The sequence below is a fragment of the Alternaria rosae genome (genome assembly GCF_020736505.1).
Source record: "Alternaria rosae strain MPI-PUGE-AT-0040 chromosome Unknown BKA58scaffold_1, whole genome shotgun sequence".
Lineage (NCBI taxonomy): Eukaryota > Fungi > Ascomycota > Dothideomycetes > Pleosporales > Pleosporaceae > Alternaria > Alternaria rosae.
Window position 1 is genome coordinate 5,303,865 of NW_025763570.1, and position 18,840 is coordinate 5,322,704.

General features: G+C 53.5%; 7 protein-coding genes across 7 annotated transcripts; 5 read left to right on the top strand and 2 right to left on the bottom strand.

Moving 5' to 3' along the window:
- Window positions 1-61: 61 nt before the first annotated feature.
- Window positions 62-4,496, top strand: BKA58DRAFT_302766 (permease for cytosine/purines, uracil, thiamine, allantoin-domain-containing protein; the record flags this gene model as incomplete). Its single annotated transcript, XM_046166948.1, has 5 exons — window positions 62-1,543; window positions 1,591-1,660; window positions 2,505-2,789; window positions 2,847-3,622; window positions 3,900-4,496. The coding sequence occupies 5 exons, from the start codon at window positions 62-64 to the stop codon at window positions 4,494-4,496; spliced, it is 3,210 nt and encodes a 1,069-aa protein (XP_046032204.1).
- A 365-nt stretch (window positions 4,497-4,861) lies between these two features.
- BKA58DRAFT_374893 (uncharacterized protein) lies at window positions 4,862-6,669 on the top strand. Its single transcript, XM_046169375.1, has 2 exons — window positions 4,862-5,143; window positions 5,196-6,669. Exons 1-2 carry the CDS (start codon window positions 5,093-5,095, stop codon window positions 6,567-6,569), a joined length of 1,425 nt encoding a protein of 474 aa, XP_046032205.1. The 5' UTR covers window positions 4,862-5,092; the 3' UTR covers window positions 6,570-6,669.
- An 860-nt stretch (window positions 6,670-7,529) lies between these two features.
- BKA58DRAFT_305959 (SGNH hydrolase-type esterase domain-containing protein) lies at window positions 7,530-9,012 on the top strand (the record flags this gene model as incomplete). Its single annotated transcript, XM_046167085.1, has 3 exons — window positions 7,530-7,676; window positions 7,734-8,333; window positions 8,392-9,012. 3 exons carry the CDS (start codon window positions 7,530-7,532, stop codon window positions 9,010-9,012), a joined length of 1,368 nt encoding a protein of 455 aa, XP_046032206.1.
- A 1,517-nt stretch (window positions 9,013-10,529) lies between these two features.
- On the top strand, window positions 10,530-11,849 carry BKA58DRAFT_34823 (uncharacterized protein). Its single transcript, XM_046168468.1, has 4 exons — window positions 10,530-11,003; window positions 11,096-11,200; window positions 11,295-11,384; window positions 11,468-11,849. The coding sequence occupies exons 1-4, from the start codon at window positions 10,726-10,728 to the stop codon at window positions 11,745-11,747; spliced, it is 753 nt and encodes a 250-aa protein (XP_046032207.1). The 5' UTR covers window positions 10,530-10,725; the 3' UTR covers window positions 11,748-11,849.
- A 244-nt stretch (window positions 11,850-12,093) lies between these two features.
- On the bottom strand, window positions 12,094-15,461 carry BKA58DRAFT_34831 (uncharacterized protein). The gene is made up of 3 exons (XM_046168469.1): window positions 14,860-15,461; window positions 13,287-14,811; window positions 12,094-13,234 (listed from the first exon to the last, which is right to left on the bottom strand). The coding sequence occupies exons 1-3, from the start codon at window positions 15,377-15,379 to the stop codon at window positions 12,208-12,210; spliced, it is 3,072 nt and encodes a 1,023-aa protein (XP_046032208.1). The 5' UTR covers window positions 15,380-15,461; the 3' UTR covers window positions 12,094-12,207.
- Window positions 15,462-16,413: 952 nt separating this feature from the next.
- On the top strand, window positions 16,414-16,730 carry BKA58DRAFT_435069 (uncharacterized protein; the record flags this gene model as incomplete). Its single annotated transcript, XM_046173310.1, has 2 exons — window positions 16,414-16,460; window positions 16,520-16,730. 2 exons carry the CDS (start codon window positions 16,414-16,416, stop codon window positions 16,728-16,730), a joined length of 258 nt encoding a protein of 85 aa, XP_046032209.1.
- Window positions 16,731-17,030: 300 nt separating this feature from the next.
- On the bottom strand, window positions 17,031-18,810 carry BKA58DRAFT_34861 (maintenance of telomere capping protein 1). The gene is made up of 2 exons (XM_046168477.1): window positions 18,097-18,810; window positions 17,031-18,048 (listed from the first exon to the last, which is right to left on the bottom strand). The coding sequence occupies exons 1-2, from the start codon at window positions 18,698-18,700 to the stop codon at window positions 17,114-17,116; spliced, it is 1,539 nt and encodes a 512-aa protein (XP_046032210.1). The 5' UTR covers window positions 18,701-18,810; the 3' UTR covers window positions 17,031-17,113.
- Window positions 18,811-18,840: the final 30 nt, after the last annotated feature.

The window sequence follows — 18,840 nt, forward strand, 5'->3', positions numbered from 1 at the left end:
AAAGGACTCATGCTTTGCTCCCTCGCCGCAAGGCTGCTACTAATGGCTTTAGGTCGCTGCCATGGACCCCATCACGAACCCGCCCGATGAGAAGAAAGCCATATTCGCCTCGAATGCGAGAAACGAACCCGGACTACCTGTCAGCGCACACGATACCGAGAATGAAGGAGTGAGACACCAGAGCAAATGGCAGGAGATGTGGAAGACGTTTGAGAGACGGCTCGTCGCATACAACCTCGAGGCCCGCGGCATTGAGCGTGTCGAACCGGAGGAGCGACAGGACTTGCGCCTGCTTGGATACTCCCAGGTGGCCATCATGTGGTTCAGCGTCAACCTTGCGGCCAACAACATCACGCTCGGCATGCTCGGTCCTGCCGTCTTCGCCCTAGGCTTCCTCGATTCCTGCCTGCTGGCCGTTTTCGGCGCATTCGTTGGCTGCCTTGTCGTCGCATACATTGCAACCTTTGGCCCAAAGAGCGGGAATCGGACGATGATCTTCTCACGATATATCACAGGATGGTGGCCGTCCAAGGTCGTCGTCCTGCTCAACATCATCGTTCTGCTTGGGTACGGGATGATCGACTGCGTAGTCGCTGGACAGATACTCTCGGCTGTTTCGGGCAACTCCATGTCCGTGGTAGTCGGCATCATCATCGTAGCCATCATAGCGTGGGCGATCACAACCTTCGGCTACCAGATCTTCCACTACTACGAGCGCTGGGCCTGGTTACCGCAACTGGTCGTACTCTGTATACTAGCTGGTGTCTCCGGTTCGCAATTCAACATCTCCTCCGAGTCTCACGGCGATGAAAACCCAGATACCATAATCGGGAATCGCATCGGCTTCTTCGGTTTGACACTCGCTGCGGCTATCACGTACGGTGGCGGAGCAGCAGACTACTTCGTCTACTACCCCGAACACGCATCTTCGTTCAAGATATTCGGCATGACCATGTTCGGTCTGATGTGCAGTTTTACGTTCGCCTTCATGTTGGGTGTCGGTCTAGCATGCGGTATGTTGATCAACACGGACTGGGAAGCGGCATATAGGGTATCGCAAGGCGCCCTAATAGTCGAAGCATACAAGCCCTTAGGTGCTTTCGGTTCATTCTGCGGCGTAGTAGTTGCGTTGGGTCTCGTCGCCAACCTCATCGTCCCTACCTACTCTTCCGGTATCGATGCCCAGATCCTAGGCCGCTACGCAAGTGTCGTACCGAGAGTCATCTGGAACACCGTTGGCGTAGTCATCTACACAGTCTGCGCCTTAGCAGGTCGTGCCCATCTCGCCGAAATCTTCACCAACTTCCTTGCTCTCATGGGTTACTGGGTCTCAGTCTGGATCGCCATCACCCTCGAGGAACATTTGATCTTCCGTCGCAAGACTGGCTTCAACTGGCAAGTCTGGAACCAGAAGAAGAAGCTACCACTTGGCATCGCTGCCTTTACCTCCTTCGTGATCGGCTGGATTGGTGCCATCATGTGTATGGCCCAGGTTTGGTACATTGGACCGATCGCTAAGCAGGTTGGAACTTATGGAGCTGATGTATGTGCATGTGAAGAGGCAGAGATGTGCAAAGCTAACGTGAATAGATGGGCAACTTTGTCGGTTTCGCATGGGCTGCAGTCGTCTATCCGCCCTTGAGGGTCTGGGAGCTCAAGCGTTTCGGCCGATGATCGGGACTTTTTCGCCGCTCACAGCGCAATCTGCTTGGAGACGTCGACGTAGCGACTAAACCATGCAGCAAGAGATTGATAGCGCTCTGAGTCTTCCTATTGCACATGTCAAGTATAGCAAGTCTTTTTCACTCGTTCTTCCTGTTCTTTTCATCATTAGACGTGCGCTGAGATAAGGTCAAGCACGACGCAGGAGCTGATTTGGCAAGAGACGGCCTGGAAGCATTGTAGGCGTGCGTCTGTGTAAAGAGCCCTTCTTCTTATTGCGTATGCATCTCGAGACTACAGTAATGTGAAGTGTCTTCACACACTGTTATTTGTCGTTGTCCGGTGGGCATTTGCCGACCATTTCACTGCAGAATCAGGATGATGTCATCGCCTCCTGTGCACTTTCAACCCGGAAAGAGCATATCAAGCACGCATTATAAGAGCGAACGGCGATGGTCTGGTAAAAAGGATCTTTATAGACGAAGCCCTGGCACAAAGGTATATGCTTCGCTATCCGCCTGTGACATTTATAGCATAACAACAGCGTCTGACTCGTTGGTAAGTTTGGATACATTTACGTGGGTATCAAAGACTATCCACTTCGTATAGTAGTCGTAAGAATCCTTAGTCACTTCATCTAAGGATCTTCAGTCTCCTCGCATGTTCTCCTGTCGTTTCCGTTTTTCGAGCTCACTTTCCTATCTTGCGCACAGGCCTAGCAACGTGCTGTTGTTGTGTAAGTCACCGTGACTGCCTGTTGCGCTCGTCTCTGGCTTGGCACTGGCGGGACTGCTGTCTCTCTCACCTTATCACAATCAAAACAGAACCCCCACAACGGACAGCTCTTCTGCCCCTTCCCACTCCACAGCCCGCACTACCGACCACTGGCAACATGTCAGCCAACCTCATTGACCTCGGCGACGAGGGCACCTCCCAGAGCACCACTCGCGTCAACGGCATTATCCGCAACAACGGCCTCGTCGGTAAGATGTCACTCACGGAGAACCGCACAGGGTCGTCTCCACGCAACCACTTCGCGGGTCTCGACACTCTCATGAGACAGCGGAAGTCCTCTACACCTATACTGGCACCAGCTCCTCGACCGGCGTCGTTGCCGACGGTAGCCAGTGGTATGTGACTCAATACATATTTGCATGACCATATAACTGACTGCACTCACTTAGTCCCTCGTTTTGCTACACGTCTCTCTTCAAGTTCGGAAATGTTTTCCCCGTTGGCCCAGCCGTACAAGGCGCCGGAGTCCGTAGCATCTTTCCTGCAAGAGCAGCAAGAGCCTTTAACCTCCGCGCTTCGGTCAGATGAGCCCATCCCCGAATACATCCCTGAAAACAGTATGGAATTCAAGAGCATGATCGAGACAATCAACGACTACGACAAAGCCACCGACAGCGAATACGATCATCATTCTGGTCACCGCTCCCCGTCGCCACCCATCTCTTCACCGCTCCTCGTCCCGGACCTCGAGCCATCCGCGCCTACTAGACCTGATACACCCCCGACCCCAGCAGACTCGGTTGAGCATGCCGTCTATGGTTTCGGATCCGACCAAGAGGCGGTGGTACGAATAACTCAGCAGGCCTGGGATCTTGCGACCCAAGAGCTGAACATCCACAAGAAGCAAAAGATGGAGCTAGAGAGGAGGTTGGCAGCCGCTGACAAAACCTTTGCCATGCTTAAAGACGAGAACACTGAGGCCGCCACGAAGCTAGGCCTTGTCCAGTTTCAGATCGAATCCACCGAGCACCAGAATGCCGCGATGGCTCGCGCTCTATCTGAGAGAGACGCGATGATCAAAAAGCAGGGACTTGAGGTGAAGAGCAAGGCGACTGAAGTTCAAGACTTGGACGCTAAGATGAAGAGCAAGGACGCTGAGATCAAGGCAAGGAACTTTGAGATCAAGGTCAAGGATGCTGAGATCAACGCCAAAGACGCTGAGCTGGTAAGCAAAGAAGTTGAGATCGCAAGAAAAGATTCTGAGATTAAAAAGAAACACCAACATTTAGGTGTCCGCAATGCATTGATTAACAAGGCAAACCCCGGAAGTAGGTTCGAACATCATACCGTATCAAGGGGGCCTGAGCTAACACATGCTAGAAGACAAGTACGGTGTACATGCCGTCAAGATGGCTGCTAAGGATGCCGAGTTGGCGACGCTCAAGCAGACCATTGAAGGTCACAACCGTAAGATTAAGACAGCTGAGGCAATCATCAAGGAGGACCAGGATGCCATCAAGGACTTGCGTCAGAAAGCAGTCGACCATCAGCGGATCATTGACCATCACCTCTTACAAAATCAGCACTTTGCTGACACTGTGACTGCACGGGAGCAGCTCATAGCTGATCTGCGACAAGAGCTTGTCGTCCGAAAATTCGAGCTGACCGAAGTGCAAGAGCAACGTGGGAACCGTGCCGCCATGGAGGACATCAAGGGCAAGCTTCGCGAGATGACTACTCTTTGCGATCGCCAGAAGAGCCAACTCAAGGAAGTTATGGACGAAGTCAAGTTCAAGGAGGCCCGTATCATGGATCTCAGCAAGAATGGTGAGCGTCTCCGTGGTGCCATCCATGTCGTCCCGCCGCGCGCGAATGTAAAGCTCCCCGAGACCGTCGTCGCATGCACGGAGTGTTACGGCTTGGACCGGCGATGTGACGGTGGTACGAAGTGTCGCCCATGCACCGAGAACAACACCGAGTGTCTGCGCTTGATGTGCTCCTTGAAGTACAAGAACGGTGATTGCCCTCTGGTGCCTTGCCCACTCACCCACGACGCTCAAGGTTATCTCATGTTGCCGCGAGCTCGCCCTGAATGGTAAAGAGCTCGATACGGCGAGCAAGAGAACGCTCGAAAGACTCTCACGAGCTTTGGTGCATACTTCTCTGGCGTCGGCGTCGGAGTTGGCATATGTGTTTTTGGACAAGCCTGTGAGCGGGCGAGTGCTGGCAATTTTCTGATTGAATAGCACGGATAGGTAAGGTCTCACTAAGAAAGGAATCTTCAAGATGAAGCATTTATGAACTTTCACTCTATTTTGACCGTGAAGACCATGCTGCTGTGACGTCACGCGTTCGTCTTCTGATACTAGCGTGTGGGGGCGGAACGGAAGCGCGAAGGATGCCGCTCGTACACGATCATCATGCGCGTCTCGGGCGCAGGCTCCTCCTAGAATATCTACATGAGCTATTAACAGTGCGAGTAACAGGCGTGCAGTCCGCCTCATGCCGGGGTCTGCGTTGTGGCGCGTCGCAGACTTCTGAAACTGCGTGCGGCGCGGCACCGGGCGTCTTCACAGTCAGCATGGCATCGCGATGGCTGCCTTCCTGCTTTTGCTTGCCATCTGCAATTCTTTTCGTTTAGTTCTGTTTCCACACTTACTGCCTCTCTCCAAGGAATCTACATCACAACGCAATCATGGTAGAAATGGCAATGAAGGCGGGTTCGAGCGGGCGTGAAGCACGGAAGGTTAGTATCGTTAACGTATACATTCGCTTCATTGATGCTAATGAGCACACAGACTACCAGGGAGGATACAGAACACTCCTTTCGTCGGCGTCTGCTCTGGAGAGTACCACAACTAGGCCTCTTCGTATCTGCGATAGCATTGCTGTATTGGCACGCGTGTCCCCTCCACCTTGCGGGAACTCCGGATCGATCTTTATACAACACCAATCCGGCCATCATCAACTACGATAAATGCAAATCGATCGTTTCTAGTGAAACGCGCATGTTCAGCTTCAATGTCTCATACAGCGACGGAGCTGAAACCCATTGGCATCTATTCGACAAATCCAATTCCACAGTTGGCGATCGTCTCTCTGGTATAATTCACGTCCAGAAAGGCGACGTCGCCCAGACCTCAGATATTGAAGTCCGGCTCGAAATCAATTCCAGCTCTACGACAGACTACAAGAATGTTGTTTACCACCAATCTGCATCAAGCCTCAGTCTGGACTACCTTCCCTCCGACGATGACGAAGACATTTGTACAGAAATCAAAGTTGTGGTTTGCTTTCGTCCAGAATCACCTGTGCGTCCCTTGGATGTGCTCGATATCAGATCAGAGACAATGGATCTATGGATCCACGACTGGGCCTGGCAGATCAAAAATCTCATCACACATACCTCGCACGGCGAGTACACATACGAAGGTGGCAAAGGCGAAGACCCATTGCACCCTCACAACATCTCTGCTAGCTCAACGACAGGAGTCATGTGGGGATGGTACGGCTGTGAAGGTACGATAAAGATGCACAGCGAAAGCGGGCAGATTATTCTGATGCTGGTACCTCGGTATACGTTCATTGGGAAGACCATGCGACCAGAACTTATCTCGGTATCTACAGTCAGCGGGGCGGCTGATGTCGCTGCGCTTTGGGCATACTGGCCACAGCAGTCTTTCACACATCGCACGGAAATTCATACTGTTTCGGGTAATCTGGTTGCGCAGATACCACATGGCTCATCGACTAATCTCTCAAGCGACAGCGGCAATATAAACGCATATCTGCGGCCATTTGCTGCTATGAGCCTGGATAATGCCAGTGCGATTTATACGAGCACAAAGTCTGGTCAAACGAACTTTCGACTGGACAACGCAAACCGGGAGCTTCTGGATGAGATTTACGATCCACTTCTCAGTACGACTAGTGAGCACTACGTCGGCGATGGTGATATGTACCTGCGGTACCCATTCAGTTGGTTTGGCAGCATGGATGCGACTGTGAGAGAGGGCTCGATCAAGTTCAATGCGAGTGCACTAGATGAGGTAGAGGAAGGTGACGGGTTCATCAAAGCTATCAGAGGGAGAGGTGCAGGAAGTCGGATGAAAGCGCATGTCGATAAGGGGATGATGGATGTCACACTCGGTATTTGGGATACCGATGAATGAAAAGCATGTTTGGTGATTATACTGGGGGATAATCCTGTAGCTGTAGTCACTACATTCGCGCACTACTTGATATCGATTTGAAAATCAGGTGTTATTGCTGTCGATCAACCTGTACGAGTGACTTCAACAGACTGCTATGCGTGTTTCATGAGGCTAGAAACATCGCCTCATCAAGATATGTTGAATCCTGGGCACCCAGCCTGGTCGGCAAGACTGACGTGAAGGTTTCGAATTGGGGTCAGGCCCGCCGCTCAGTAGATATTCTGGTGCATGTTCACAGCCTCGCGCAGGATCAGTTGTCCGCCTCAGGGTTGAGTTGATTCCAATTATTTTCGCTACCGCCCTGTCGCTCTTCCGCCCTGCTGCTTACGTTTCTGACTGCCAAGCGAGGCTTTGCCGACCCCAGGTTTCAAGGTGGACTCACCCCAATCGCCGGGCGTTATTGGCCCCATCGGAAGGAATGCGCGCAGGCTATCGACGACGATCTTTGGGCGAACGTCAATCTTGGCTTCCATCATGATGTCGAATAGGATCAGAAGCTCTTTCGCCCGGGAGTTGGTTCACTTCACAATTCGTAGGGGTACGGGCCATCATAATTTGTACAACGTTTAAAATATCTTAACCGATCACTTCGACATCCCCAGTGTATATCCTTAGACCCCAAACTGTATGTCCGATTAATGAGACATGTGGGAAGTATACACGACCGACGTGAGGATCCATGATGTCAGCTCCGTGCCGCTGAAACGCTTCGTGAAGATGGGTTGGGGATCGCAAGTCTGCTCAGACGGTCTCGTACATGCTCACTGCTGACAGTAGGCCAAGAAAGAGATACTCAAGGTGAAAGATATAAGAAGGTCGTGAAGAGAGTGGATAGTGAAGACAACAAACCAGTTCCTCCCCTTATCTCCTCTCCTACACAAATATCTGCCAACGAAGCTTTGAACCAAAAGAAACAACATGTTCGCATATCGCAATGCTATCGCCCTTGGGCCAGTACTTCTAGCACAGACGGTGTTGGGTTACCCTAAAGGCGTAGTGCTCAATCCCACTTTGACAACCCGAGACAATGAGTTCATCTTTTCCGCCATCGGAGATTCATGGGGAGTAAGTGAACCCAACACTAGGAAGCTACTTACCTAGATATGGACTAAAATACAACAGAGCGGAGTTCAATGGAGCGACGACACCGCATACGACGGAAACGAGGACGGATGCATGCGCTACAAGTACGCCTGGTCGACCGTAGTCAACGACAAATACCAGGACTGGACGCCAAACCCCGACCAAGGACCCTTGTTTGAGTTCAGAGCATGTTCCGGTGCTCGTCTGGGACAGAACATCCACGATCAAATGGACAAATTGACACGACCCAAGATGACTCTCCTCGAAGCTGGTGGTAACAACGCCCAATTCTACGATATGGCCGACTTCTGCCTCTTTCATTCCGACAGGAACAAAGATTATGGGACGAAATACGAAGATGACAATGCCGAAAACCCGACAGGAAAGTGCAGGTCAGAGATCAAGGAAGTAAGGAACAGAGTTGGAGGTGGCCTTAAGCAGGCAGTCCTAGATACTATCGAGACCTGGAGGTACCACCCCGCTGTCGGCGGCAACGACGCGACTCTGTTCATGCTGGGATATGCGCGTTTCTTCGCCCTCGACGACGCCTGCAATGACTGGAATTTCGGCGTCCAGTATCAAAACTCCAGCCAGACACAAACTATCAAAAAGGAGATGCGACAGGAGTTCAACGATCTGGTAAGTTCTACTTCCATGCCACTTCCATTCCACACACTAACCCCACCTCCCCCCTTAGGTCGACGCCGTGAACCTCGCCATCCGCTCCTCAGTCGAACAATACAACGACCCGAAAATTCAATACATCGACATCAACCCCGCCCTCGAAGGCCACCGCTTCTGCGAACCAGGCCACAGCTGGTGGTCGCAGCTCAACTACGGCTCCAACGTACACATCTGGAACAATCCCGCCCGCCTCGTCGTCACCATCCACGACGGCGACGCTGCTACCACGTACGAGTCCAGCGACGACCCAGGCGTTCCCGGCCCGCCCGAGGATGTCGTAGAGAAGCTACGTGGATATCCCGAGGGCGAGGCCGTGCAGCAGGATCAATACACGGTACTTACCTTTCGCGATCCCGCGAATCCAGGTCTGTGGATGGAATGGAAGGTTGAGCCGCAGCCGCTCGATGGCGGGAGTGGGAGTAAGGATGGGCGTATCGCCAGGACATTGCATCCCACGCAGGACGGGCATAAGGACATGGGCGATCTGATTGTCGAGGCGCTCAAGAAGAATTATAGAACCGACGTGACGAGTCCTGTGCCTACGGCGCCGGCGCCGGCGGAGCCGTCATCCACAACGTCCACACCCTGCCCTGCTGGCTGCACCTGCAATGGTCCTGTACCACTTTGCACGTAGAAAACGCTCTCATGCTGGCAACAATATTTGGGTCCTCTCGTCGCCGAGAAACAATTCACTGAAGACTGTTAGATCGATTTACTTTTTGGCGTTGAGGCATGGGTTTCTTTCCTGGATGCTTTCTAGTAACAGCAATAAAAATATACCGTAAGCTCGTTCGGACATTGTTCTGTTTCCGCTCCTATCACATCTTAAACTCAACCTGTCAGAGCTGATAAATAAGCGCGAAGGGCGTGATACTCCCGTGACAGGAAATGCATGCGCAGTCCGAATGGTGTGGTAAGGTGTAAGACGAGATCTGACCGGTCGAAGCAGGGACAAGAGCTCGATTGGCCCTCATGCCGATGGTCTGGAATCTTTGGAAATAATTTACCTGCTGGGTTATTAACCAGTCAAGACGTCACAGTGAATTCGCCATGCATTATATAAGCAGAGTCACACAGACGAGGCTGTCAGAGGCTTGGTGGTGGTCCTGGAACTCGGCTCCGCGTGCACTGCCATTGGCCCCCAACGGCCGCTCACCTTAGGGCGAGGCAGACATGATTGTGATACGAGTCACAAGTCTGGTCCTGAGACCAATCCCAGAGTTTCACGAAGCTCTCTATTTATGGCTGAGATAAGCCCACGATCCCTGGTAGACCTGGGCGTCGGTGCTCCCAGGGAAATGGATGTCGGAACCCGCCGCGGCAGAGACGTGTGAGCAATAGGAAGGGCGCGCATCGAACGTCGCGGCAGAATGGCGATACGTAAAGAGAGATGATGAGAGAGCTAGAGTCACGAGTGTGCTGAGATTGATGACGATGATGCAGTTGTTGGTGGGTATACAGAATAGCGGCGGGAATTGGGTGGGTGGCCGAGGCCGCCACGGCCAGGAACCAGCCCGGTGCTGTGGACCTCCAGGGCTGAAGCGGGGCTGCCATGCGCCATGCGCGAACGGCCAAACGTCTCCACGTCCCAATCCCGTCAATATGTCGCAATTTCCTCTTTCTCTCTCCCTCTCCATCACAGATGATTGAGGGCCTTATTCTGCACAATACCGCCATGGTGGCGATCCAGAGTAAGCCTCTTGCTCGGCCTACCAGGCCTCCCACGAACGGAAGTTCTAACCGCCCTAGCCAAATTACACGATGCCCATTCCCCACGCACAGCCACATCACCTACAGCATCGCCCGCGACGCGATCCGCTTGGTTGAAGCTGGAGAACGAACCGACCCCGACTAAAGGCAATGGCTCGCCTGATGCACCTAATTCAGTCTCCCGAGTCGCCGACTGAAGTGACCGAACTGCCTCGCACTTAGACACCGAAACGGGTCAGTTTTTGACACACATGCGAGAAAGCTTAAGTTGAGCCTCATCAGGCTTCCCTCTGACTAAAATCGGGTCGCTCCAATGAATCTTCCTGGAACGGCTGTCGAGCGGGTCACGGCTACCAAACTTAGCCCTATATCCGACCCTACACGTTCTGGCCGAGCTTTCAACGTTGCTCTAGCGCGTTCTTCAACATGGAAACGACCATTCCTACTCGTTAGGGGATTTCTGGGAGGCATCATGGGGGCCAAATCGAAAGAGTAGAGTGCTGCGACAGCCATGACTCCGGCTGTGAGCCGGTGCAGGTGGGAGATCGTTGGAAATGCGCTCATGCTCGTGCTGAGATGAGAGGCCTCATATCATATATAAGAGTCGGGATGAGGCACGGTTTAGGTCATCGACACAATGGATACCATGAATATCTCCTTCTCGCCAGCTCTTGACATGACTTCACTTCAAGCCCACTCTGGTGCCATCAACAATATCGAGCAGTCTTCCATCGCCGTTGTGCACGCCGTTTCTGTCATCGAAACTCACAAGCTCTTACTTGAAGTATACAGAACTGCCTGGCACTTCGTTCAACAGTCTCAGTACTCAAATCCAATGTCACACAAAGGAGCGTTTTCAAGTCCTGGAGCAATGACGGATGGTGGAAACGACCCAGAACCACCAGCTGCACCACCGTAAGTACACACTCCTTCCCATTCCACGCCCAACCATTTTCAAACGAGTACCACCAACCCAATATCACTCCCATTGACCATATCCAACCCAGAATCATCATCCTCGCCCAATCCAGTAAAGCACCTGCGCCCCACTTCCAGGTACCAGACCCTGCCGATCCGCCCTTCCAGCCGCACCCACCTACGTCATCCCTGTCGTACGTATGCCCAATCCTACCTAGGCAGTTTGTGCAACCATCTCGTATCTTTCGGTCTTAATGTTCCATTCCCTAATTTCCTCCTTTACTCTAGACCAGAACATTCACGGCAAGAACCTCAACCTACCGACGCGACATCAAGACCACCGAATAAACCAGCACCGGAACCACATCCAGCGCCGCCGTAAGTAGAAGACTGCCTTTGCGAAAGCGCGCACGCGACTTTTCGCACATCAAATTACAGACAAAGAGCTAACAAGATAACAGTGTAATCATTCTATCCACCTCTCCACCGCACGCGCAAACCTCCTCACCACCTACCTCCTCATCCTCTCCTACCTCACCATCCCCACTACCCACCTCTACCTCTCCCACCCCCTCAACATCCAACACTCCACACAATGGGTTCCAAAGTCAGCAAAGTCAAAGAACGCGCCACAGACGGCAAACTCCAACCCAGCCAAGAGCGCCTCGACAAGGAGCAAATGAAGGAACCGAGCAACTACTACTCACACCGCAGCAAGAGCATGCGGAGGAAAGCGGGTAAAGGGGGTGCAAGTGATGGTGCAGGAGGAAGTGCTGGAGGTGCTGGCGGAGGCGCTGGCGGTGTAGCGTAGGAAAGGCGAAGAATATACATGGAAGAGTCGTGTGGGTAGAGGCAGATTGAGTGTTTTTTTTTTGATAGCGGATACACTAGGGCATGGATTGCTGGCGTTCCGGGTCTGATTTCGGGATTGTAGCATAGCGATGCATGGGCATGAGGATATTCGCTTCTCCATCAATACATGAGGTATACTGTGTCCTCAAGCTGTTTTCTGTTTCCTCACGTGGATCGGACCGTCATCCCTACCGCTTACACAATCTCACCGCATCGGTCCGTTGTTGTCATCTCCCATACAACCTCACTACACCACTGATGCGCTTCAACAAACTTTTCCAAGTGAATACATTACATTACTGAATTCATCTCACTACCTGTCCTTTTCTTGTCTCTAGCACCATTCTATCTAGTGCATAGTCGAGTTACCACCAACACGGTAGCTCTCAGGAGGGCCGTTGTGGCTGTAAACAACGCCCCCCAAATCCAGCACAACCTTCTGCAGAATAACATTTGCCTCCACAAGCCACAACTTCAATGTGTGCTTACCAGGTGCAAGTTCACCATGGTTGGTGGTGTTCTTCCACGCGCTATCCGCGACCGCAACACCCCATCCGACAGGGAAGTTCGGCTGCGGCTGGTCAATAACAAACTGGCGGCGGGCCTCGGTCTTGTTGTCAATCTGCGCGATGTATGCGAGAGGTACTTTGGGGTTGATGTTGTGTGTGGGCGTGAGGATGAGCGTTACATTGAGACCCTTAGCCTTGGTGGTAGGCGTAAAAGTAACGAAATCGTATTCCAGACTCGGTGCGCTGGAAGAATCAAGGCCCTCGGCCAGGTTGTTCGCGAGCTTGACGCCGGACATGGTACGACCGTACTTGGGGAGGACCATGTATTCGTTGTCGGAAGAACCAGGGGTGGAGCGCGTGTAGTGCTCTGCTTCGAAAGCGAGTTGACCCGCGGATTCTACGAAGCCGGCGTTGAAGTCAGAGGGGATGGACGTCTTGTTTACCATGAACATGACTTGTGGGTTTCCGCCTTGGGTGCCGAAGTCGGTGGAGCTGGAGAAGTTGAGCTTGCTTTGGGCGCCGAAGCCGTCTTCGACTTTGGTCCAGTCTACGTCGACGTAGATGCGGATGTCGGCGTCGTTGGGTTGCATGGTTCCTTTGGCTTTGGAGAGCGTGACGAAGGGGTCGGCGCTGATGTTCCAGTTGAAGGCTCCAGTGCCGCGGTGTGAGATCTCGATCCAGCGCTTCGGGGTGAAGGGTGTCATGGCAGGGAGGGTCAGCGAGCCACCTCCGTTGCTGTGCCACATGTCGTCGCCGGGAATGGTGGCGTTGGAGCCCTCGACTGAGATGCCCATGTCACCTGCTAGGGAACGCTCTTGAGTCTGGACCCAGCGGAGATCGGGGGTGGACTGGCGCATGGGTTGTTGCCTGTGATTGGGTTAGTGTAAAGACTCCCATCGCAAGGCCATCAGAAACTTACCAGTATCCCTGGTATCCCAGATGGGTCTGGTCCATCATGTGGTCCCACTTGCCGTTGAGCTGAGTGTGGTAGAGGCGAGTGAGGTTGTGGTCCTTGTTCATGCCATCAATTACACGCTGCATCCACCTGTTGGCGCTGTTACGGCCCATTTGCGCGTAGATGATATTCCTGGCGCCCGAAACCTGTACATCGACGTGGTTGCCTCCAGCGAGGACGCGGTGCAGGATGATCTCGTAGAATGCGGGCTGTTGCTCGGGGGAAAGCGCGGCGTTGACCTCGTTGGCTCGTTGTGCGAGAGCTTCCCAGCGAGCGATAATGTGGTCAGCCTCCTCGTAGTTGAGCACGCTGAAAGAAGAGGGCTCGACCCATTCAAACTTGCGCATGTTGGCAAGGAAACCGTACTCATCCATGATCTCGGCGATGGTCTCAGCATGCTCCTCACCGAAGTTACGGGCAGCGAAACCAGCGAGCCACTCGGGCACTGAGTCGTGGTTGTAGGAGTCCATATCGTAGGCAATGTCGAACCAATGGCTGATGGCAATCTCCGCGGGCTTGATGTCACCAACGTTGACGATCCAGATACGGTCAGCGTCGCGGTCCTTGGCCAACTTCATCTGCTCGTAAGTCTTCTGGAGCTGAATGGTGTCTTGCCACTTGAAGTTTCGCGAGTCACCAACGTAATCGAAGTGGTAGTAGACACCAGCACCACCGGATCGGTTCTTCTCGTCGCCGACTGGAAGACGACGGATGTTTTGCCAGTTGTCTTCGGTCCAGAGCAGAGTAACCCAGTCAGGAACCTTCATGCCGGCCTCAAAGTAGTCCTGGACTTCCTTGTACAGGCACCACATCTGAGGGACCTCGGATGCGTCTCCGTAAACCTTGGTGAGGATATCTTGCTGAGCGTCAACAACGGCCTCAAGAACCGAAGTTTGGACATCGGAAGACATGGCGGTGTCATGGTATCCGCGCATACCGACAGTAACAACGTTCTCGTAAGGAGCAGCGCGCTCGGCACCCTCCATGAAGTAGTCGTAGAGAGTGGCGTTGTTGGTCGCCCAAGACCAGCCAGACTCAGCACCCTTGGCGACCTTGCTCCATTCCTGGGTGGCGCGAACCATAGGCTCCGTGTGAGATGTTCCCATCACGATACCGTACTCGTCGGCAAGCGGTTGGTTGCGCGCATCATCGACGTTGAACATACCGTTCCACATGGCCGGCCAGAGGTAGTTGGCCTTGGAGCGAAGCAGCAACTCGAAAACCTTGGAGTAGAACTGGGCTCCGAAGGGTGCGCCATAGGGAGATTGTGGGTAGCGGTCGTTGGCCCAGCCGGTCAGAGCTGGGGCCTCGTCGTTGATGAAGAAACCTCGGTACTTGACAGATGGTGTCTTCTGGACCTTGGTGGTTTGTAGCATATAAATGGAGTCGTGTTTCTTCGCGGGTACGTCGGCGAACCAGTGCCATGGAGAGACACCAATCTGCTCGGAGATGTCGTAGATACCGTAGATGGCACCACGGCGATCGCTGCCTATAAAGAGTTAGCGTCGAGCATCAAGGATGATCTCGGGATACATACCAGCAATGACAAGTGCGTCGCCAGTCATGTTTCCAGCCTGCTTTACCACTGTACTAACGTAGGACTCCCATTGACCTTCAACCTCGCTGACGTCTAGCAGTCCGCTCGCAATCATGTCGTCGATAAGACTTGAGTTGCCAATTGTTCCCACAATGATGGTTCCAGCAGACGAGTTAGACGCAGCGCTGCCACTGACGCTCCAATCATCGCTGATACCAGTGACATTGAAAATCATGGAAGCATTCGCAGTGGGCGTTCCAGAAGTCTTGAGTGTACCGTTGGTACCAGTAACGCGTCCAAAGTCGATAGCAAGGTCGTGAGCAGCGCGCAGAACACCGGGCCAATCCGCAGCATCAGCATGAATAGTAACAGGAGAGCCACGAGCGGCAATAAGAGACGAGCCATCGCTTTCTGAAGAAGAAACGGTAGGCTTGCGGAACGCCTCAAGAGCAGAAGCCGAGCCAGCAAAGGCGACGGACAGCGAGAGGGCGCCCACCACGGTGCGAGAGAAGAGCTCCATGATGCCTTGGTCAGTAGTCGAGCAACGTCCTGAACAAAGCACAGAAACGCGGAGGAATCCCAGCTTTTGAATGGCTTCCCCAGACCATACGCCGCGGTGATAGCCACGACGGTAACCCCATAGTTACCAAGAGATCTCCACCAACCTAACCGTTTAGTCAACTAGTCATCGTGCATGTTCGTACACCGATGGACCACCTTCCCATGAAATGTCTAGTAGCGACTGCATATCCAGGAACAGCGTGCAGTTGCTGGCCAACGGCCCGATATTGAGAGACCCTAGTCGGTTTACCCCAGCCGGGACCGGTTGTTCTATGGCTAAATTGATGTGACGTACATGAGCCAGTCGCCTCGTCGCTGCAAGACTTCTAGAAGGGCAAGCAAGCAGTCTTGGCGGTAGGTCGGAGGACACGTGCAGCATGCAAATATCCGGATCCATGCACTGCACTGGAAAGTCGGTAGGAAAGTCGCTGTGCGATTGATTGGTACCAACTAGGCGTGCAGACAATCAGATACCATCTCCAGAATGCTGAGACGACGCAAAAATTGTTCCGTGCCAGTTCGCCAGACATTTCCTCGACGACGAGCAAGTGGCCGCCTGAACCCCCTCGTAGCAGACGGAGATTTCCAGAATAAATGCAGGGCGCGAAGCGCGAAGAGGCTTGGAAAACGGGTCTACGGGCTCATGGAGCGGCACTCCCCACGGTGGGTGAAAAGGCTAAATGCAGTCCCCCGCAAACTGCCCAGGCCACTCCGGGCCTAGTGCGACGGCGAGGCGCCAAGCATCGCGAAAAATGTTGGAAGCGCGAATTATCCAAAGAAACGCGCAGCCGTCTTCGTACCCTAGCGCCACCACAAAGACCGACTCGATTAGTGGAGATTTATCTACTACTGTGTGATTAGTCGTATTCGGAGATCAATCCCCCGACTAAGCCTTTTTCCACGGCTCCGAGATCAGAGCAAGACTCCGTGTCAAACCTACGCTCGCCATTCGCATACTCCACCCCACGCCCGCGCCACCAGTAAACCGTCGCAATGGCCCAAGGCGCAATCAAAAAGACCAAGGCCGTTCCCCCGAAGAAGTCAGTTCATCCCCCGCGCTCAACATCTCACCAAGCGCACACTAACATCCTGTCTCTAGGTCCTCGGTCGCGCGCAAACAAACCGGCACCCGCGTCATCAAGCCCAAGAAAGCGTCGATCATAACACAAAACAAGATCAAGCACAAGAGCAGTTCTGGGCTCGTGGGCCACACGGAGAAGATGCTCGCGCAGAAGGCGGGGCATTTGGAGATACTTAAGGGAGGGAAGAGGGATAAGAGGGATAGTGCGGAGAAAAAGAAGAGTGGTTGAAATGTTGAAACCGTGGAGTAGATATCTGGCAAGGCGCGTGGGATTATGACCTGGGTTTGCGCGGCGAGACATGGAGATAAATGTCCCAGCGCGGGAGGGCTGAGCCTGCAGCGAGGATGGTATCTTGCATGAGAACTCGTGAGCCTTGTGCGATCATTATCGCGTGATACAAGCCAGGTCTTCAGTGGGTACATGCGAATATCGACCGCAGAAGGCATACTTGAAGATATGGGACGAAAGCTGAAGGAATTTTGTGTCGAACAAAATGGTTCATTCGCAAGGCAAATGCCGAGCCCATTCCAATGAGCATTCAGGTAGCATATCCCAGCGCCTTGCCGCGGCCAGAGAAATCAGAGAAACACTATCGAATCCTCTCCATATCCTCAGATGATACCCGCTCGTGCTGCCTCACCACCTCCAGCATCAACTACAGCTTCCCTCGCTTTCCCTCTACCTAGCCCACCCTCTCCCACCCCCATCCTCCTTGCTACATACCGTTGTGCAACAATGCCCACACTCAAATTGATCGTCTCCTCCATCCATTCACTAACCCATTCTCGTGGATCCACGCCACCACTCTCGATGATCTCATAAATCTCCTGCGGTAGTTGTTGCTCCTCGCCCTCAGCCTCGGTATTGGCCGGCGCATCTAGCCAGTCGACCCATTTCGACGGGAAAGACTGGCTGATAGATTTGAAGGAGATGCCGTGGATAGGGTCGTGCAGATAGATAGCAAAAGCCACCTCCTCCCCATCCTCCTTCTGTTCTTCCACGTCAGATTTCTCTTCTGAAGAGGACGTAGCGAAAAGTTCGTCTTGCACCGGGTAGCTGATGGCCTGAATCGCAATAAAGATGTCGCTGCTTCGAACTGGGTTTGTTTCGCTGAGGACTTCTGTCGCTTCTTTGGCGGCTTCTTCTACACCACCTCTTGCGCCAAAGAACTCGTTTGCGTAGGACTCCGCGCTGACTCGTGCGAGCTTTGTGCCTTCCACGAGCCCCTTGACCACGGAGAGGTCGCGCTTGCCGGTGTGTCGCCACCATGGCCCGTCGTTCCAGCCGCCGCCGCCGCCGCCCCGGTAGCCGTCTAACGATCCGCGCTGAGTCGACTCGGAGCCGCGTTGGATGACCATGAGGTCGCCGCCTTCTACTTGTGCCATGACGCCAGCGAAGGTCTGGTAGATGAGTGGGTCGAGCGAGGGGTACCCGATGAGGTCGTGTGTGATGTGGATCTGGAGTCGTTCATGCTGTGAGATGGGTGGTGCGAGAGTGTTTAGGATATTGGTAAAGGTAGGTACGGCACGCTTGCCGAGTTCACCTCCTGTAGCTTGTTAGATTGAGATGGCATGTGGTGTGAGATGAGTCATACCAATGCCGCGAAGGGCACCAACGTTCCCTCGTACTTGCTCAGCCCACCGTTGGGCTTCTTGGTTCTTTTGGATCTCTTGGTAGGCAGCTTCGGCTTGCTTCCTCGCTGTCTCCGCTGCCGCAGTGGCTGTGGATACCAGCCCTCCCCATCCACCTCCCCACCAAGATCCTCCCGACTGCTTCTCCTCCTGCGGTTCAGGTGCTTGTTGTTTGGCGGGCTCCTCTTGAGTTGGCGCGAAGCTCTGGTGGTACGAACGTGTACTCTCTCCTGACTTTCTCGGCACTGAAGGTCGGTTGTCTTCGCTTGTGCGTGCTGATCCTGTAGAAGAGGGGGTAGCTACGCCTGGTGCGCGGCGACTGCTCGATGTAGTCGACGACGAGGCTACTTTGGGTGTGTTTGGACGACTGATCTGGCGGGGAGCTGCTGGTTGGGCCTTGCCCAATTGCTCCAGCTCGTCTAGGTCCTTCAGAGCATCTTCATCCTCCTGCCGCTGGATCTTCTGGCGTGGTGCGCGGGACCCTTTGGCATGCTTCGGCGGGGGTGCGGGAGCATCAGCCAGAGCTTCCAGTTCCGCGAGCTCCTCGTCAGCTGTCTTGGGCGGCATGATGGATGGAATATAAGGAGATTAGTTCGGAGTGATAGTGCTCGCAGTTACAAGTCACTGAGAGAGCTGAGGCGTATATAGTCGGCGGATATCACTGCAACATCAAGTCATGGCCGTCTTGTTTGGACCATCTGACAGCT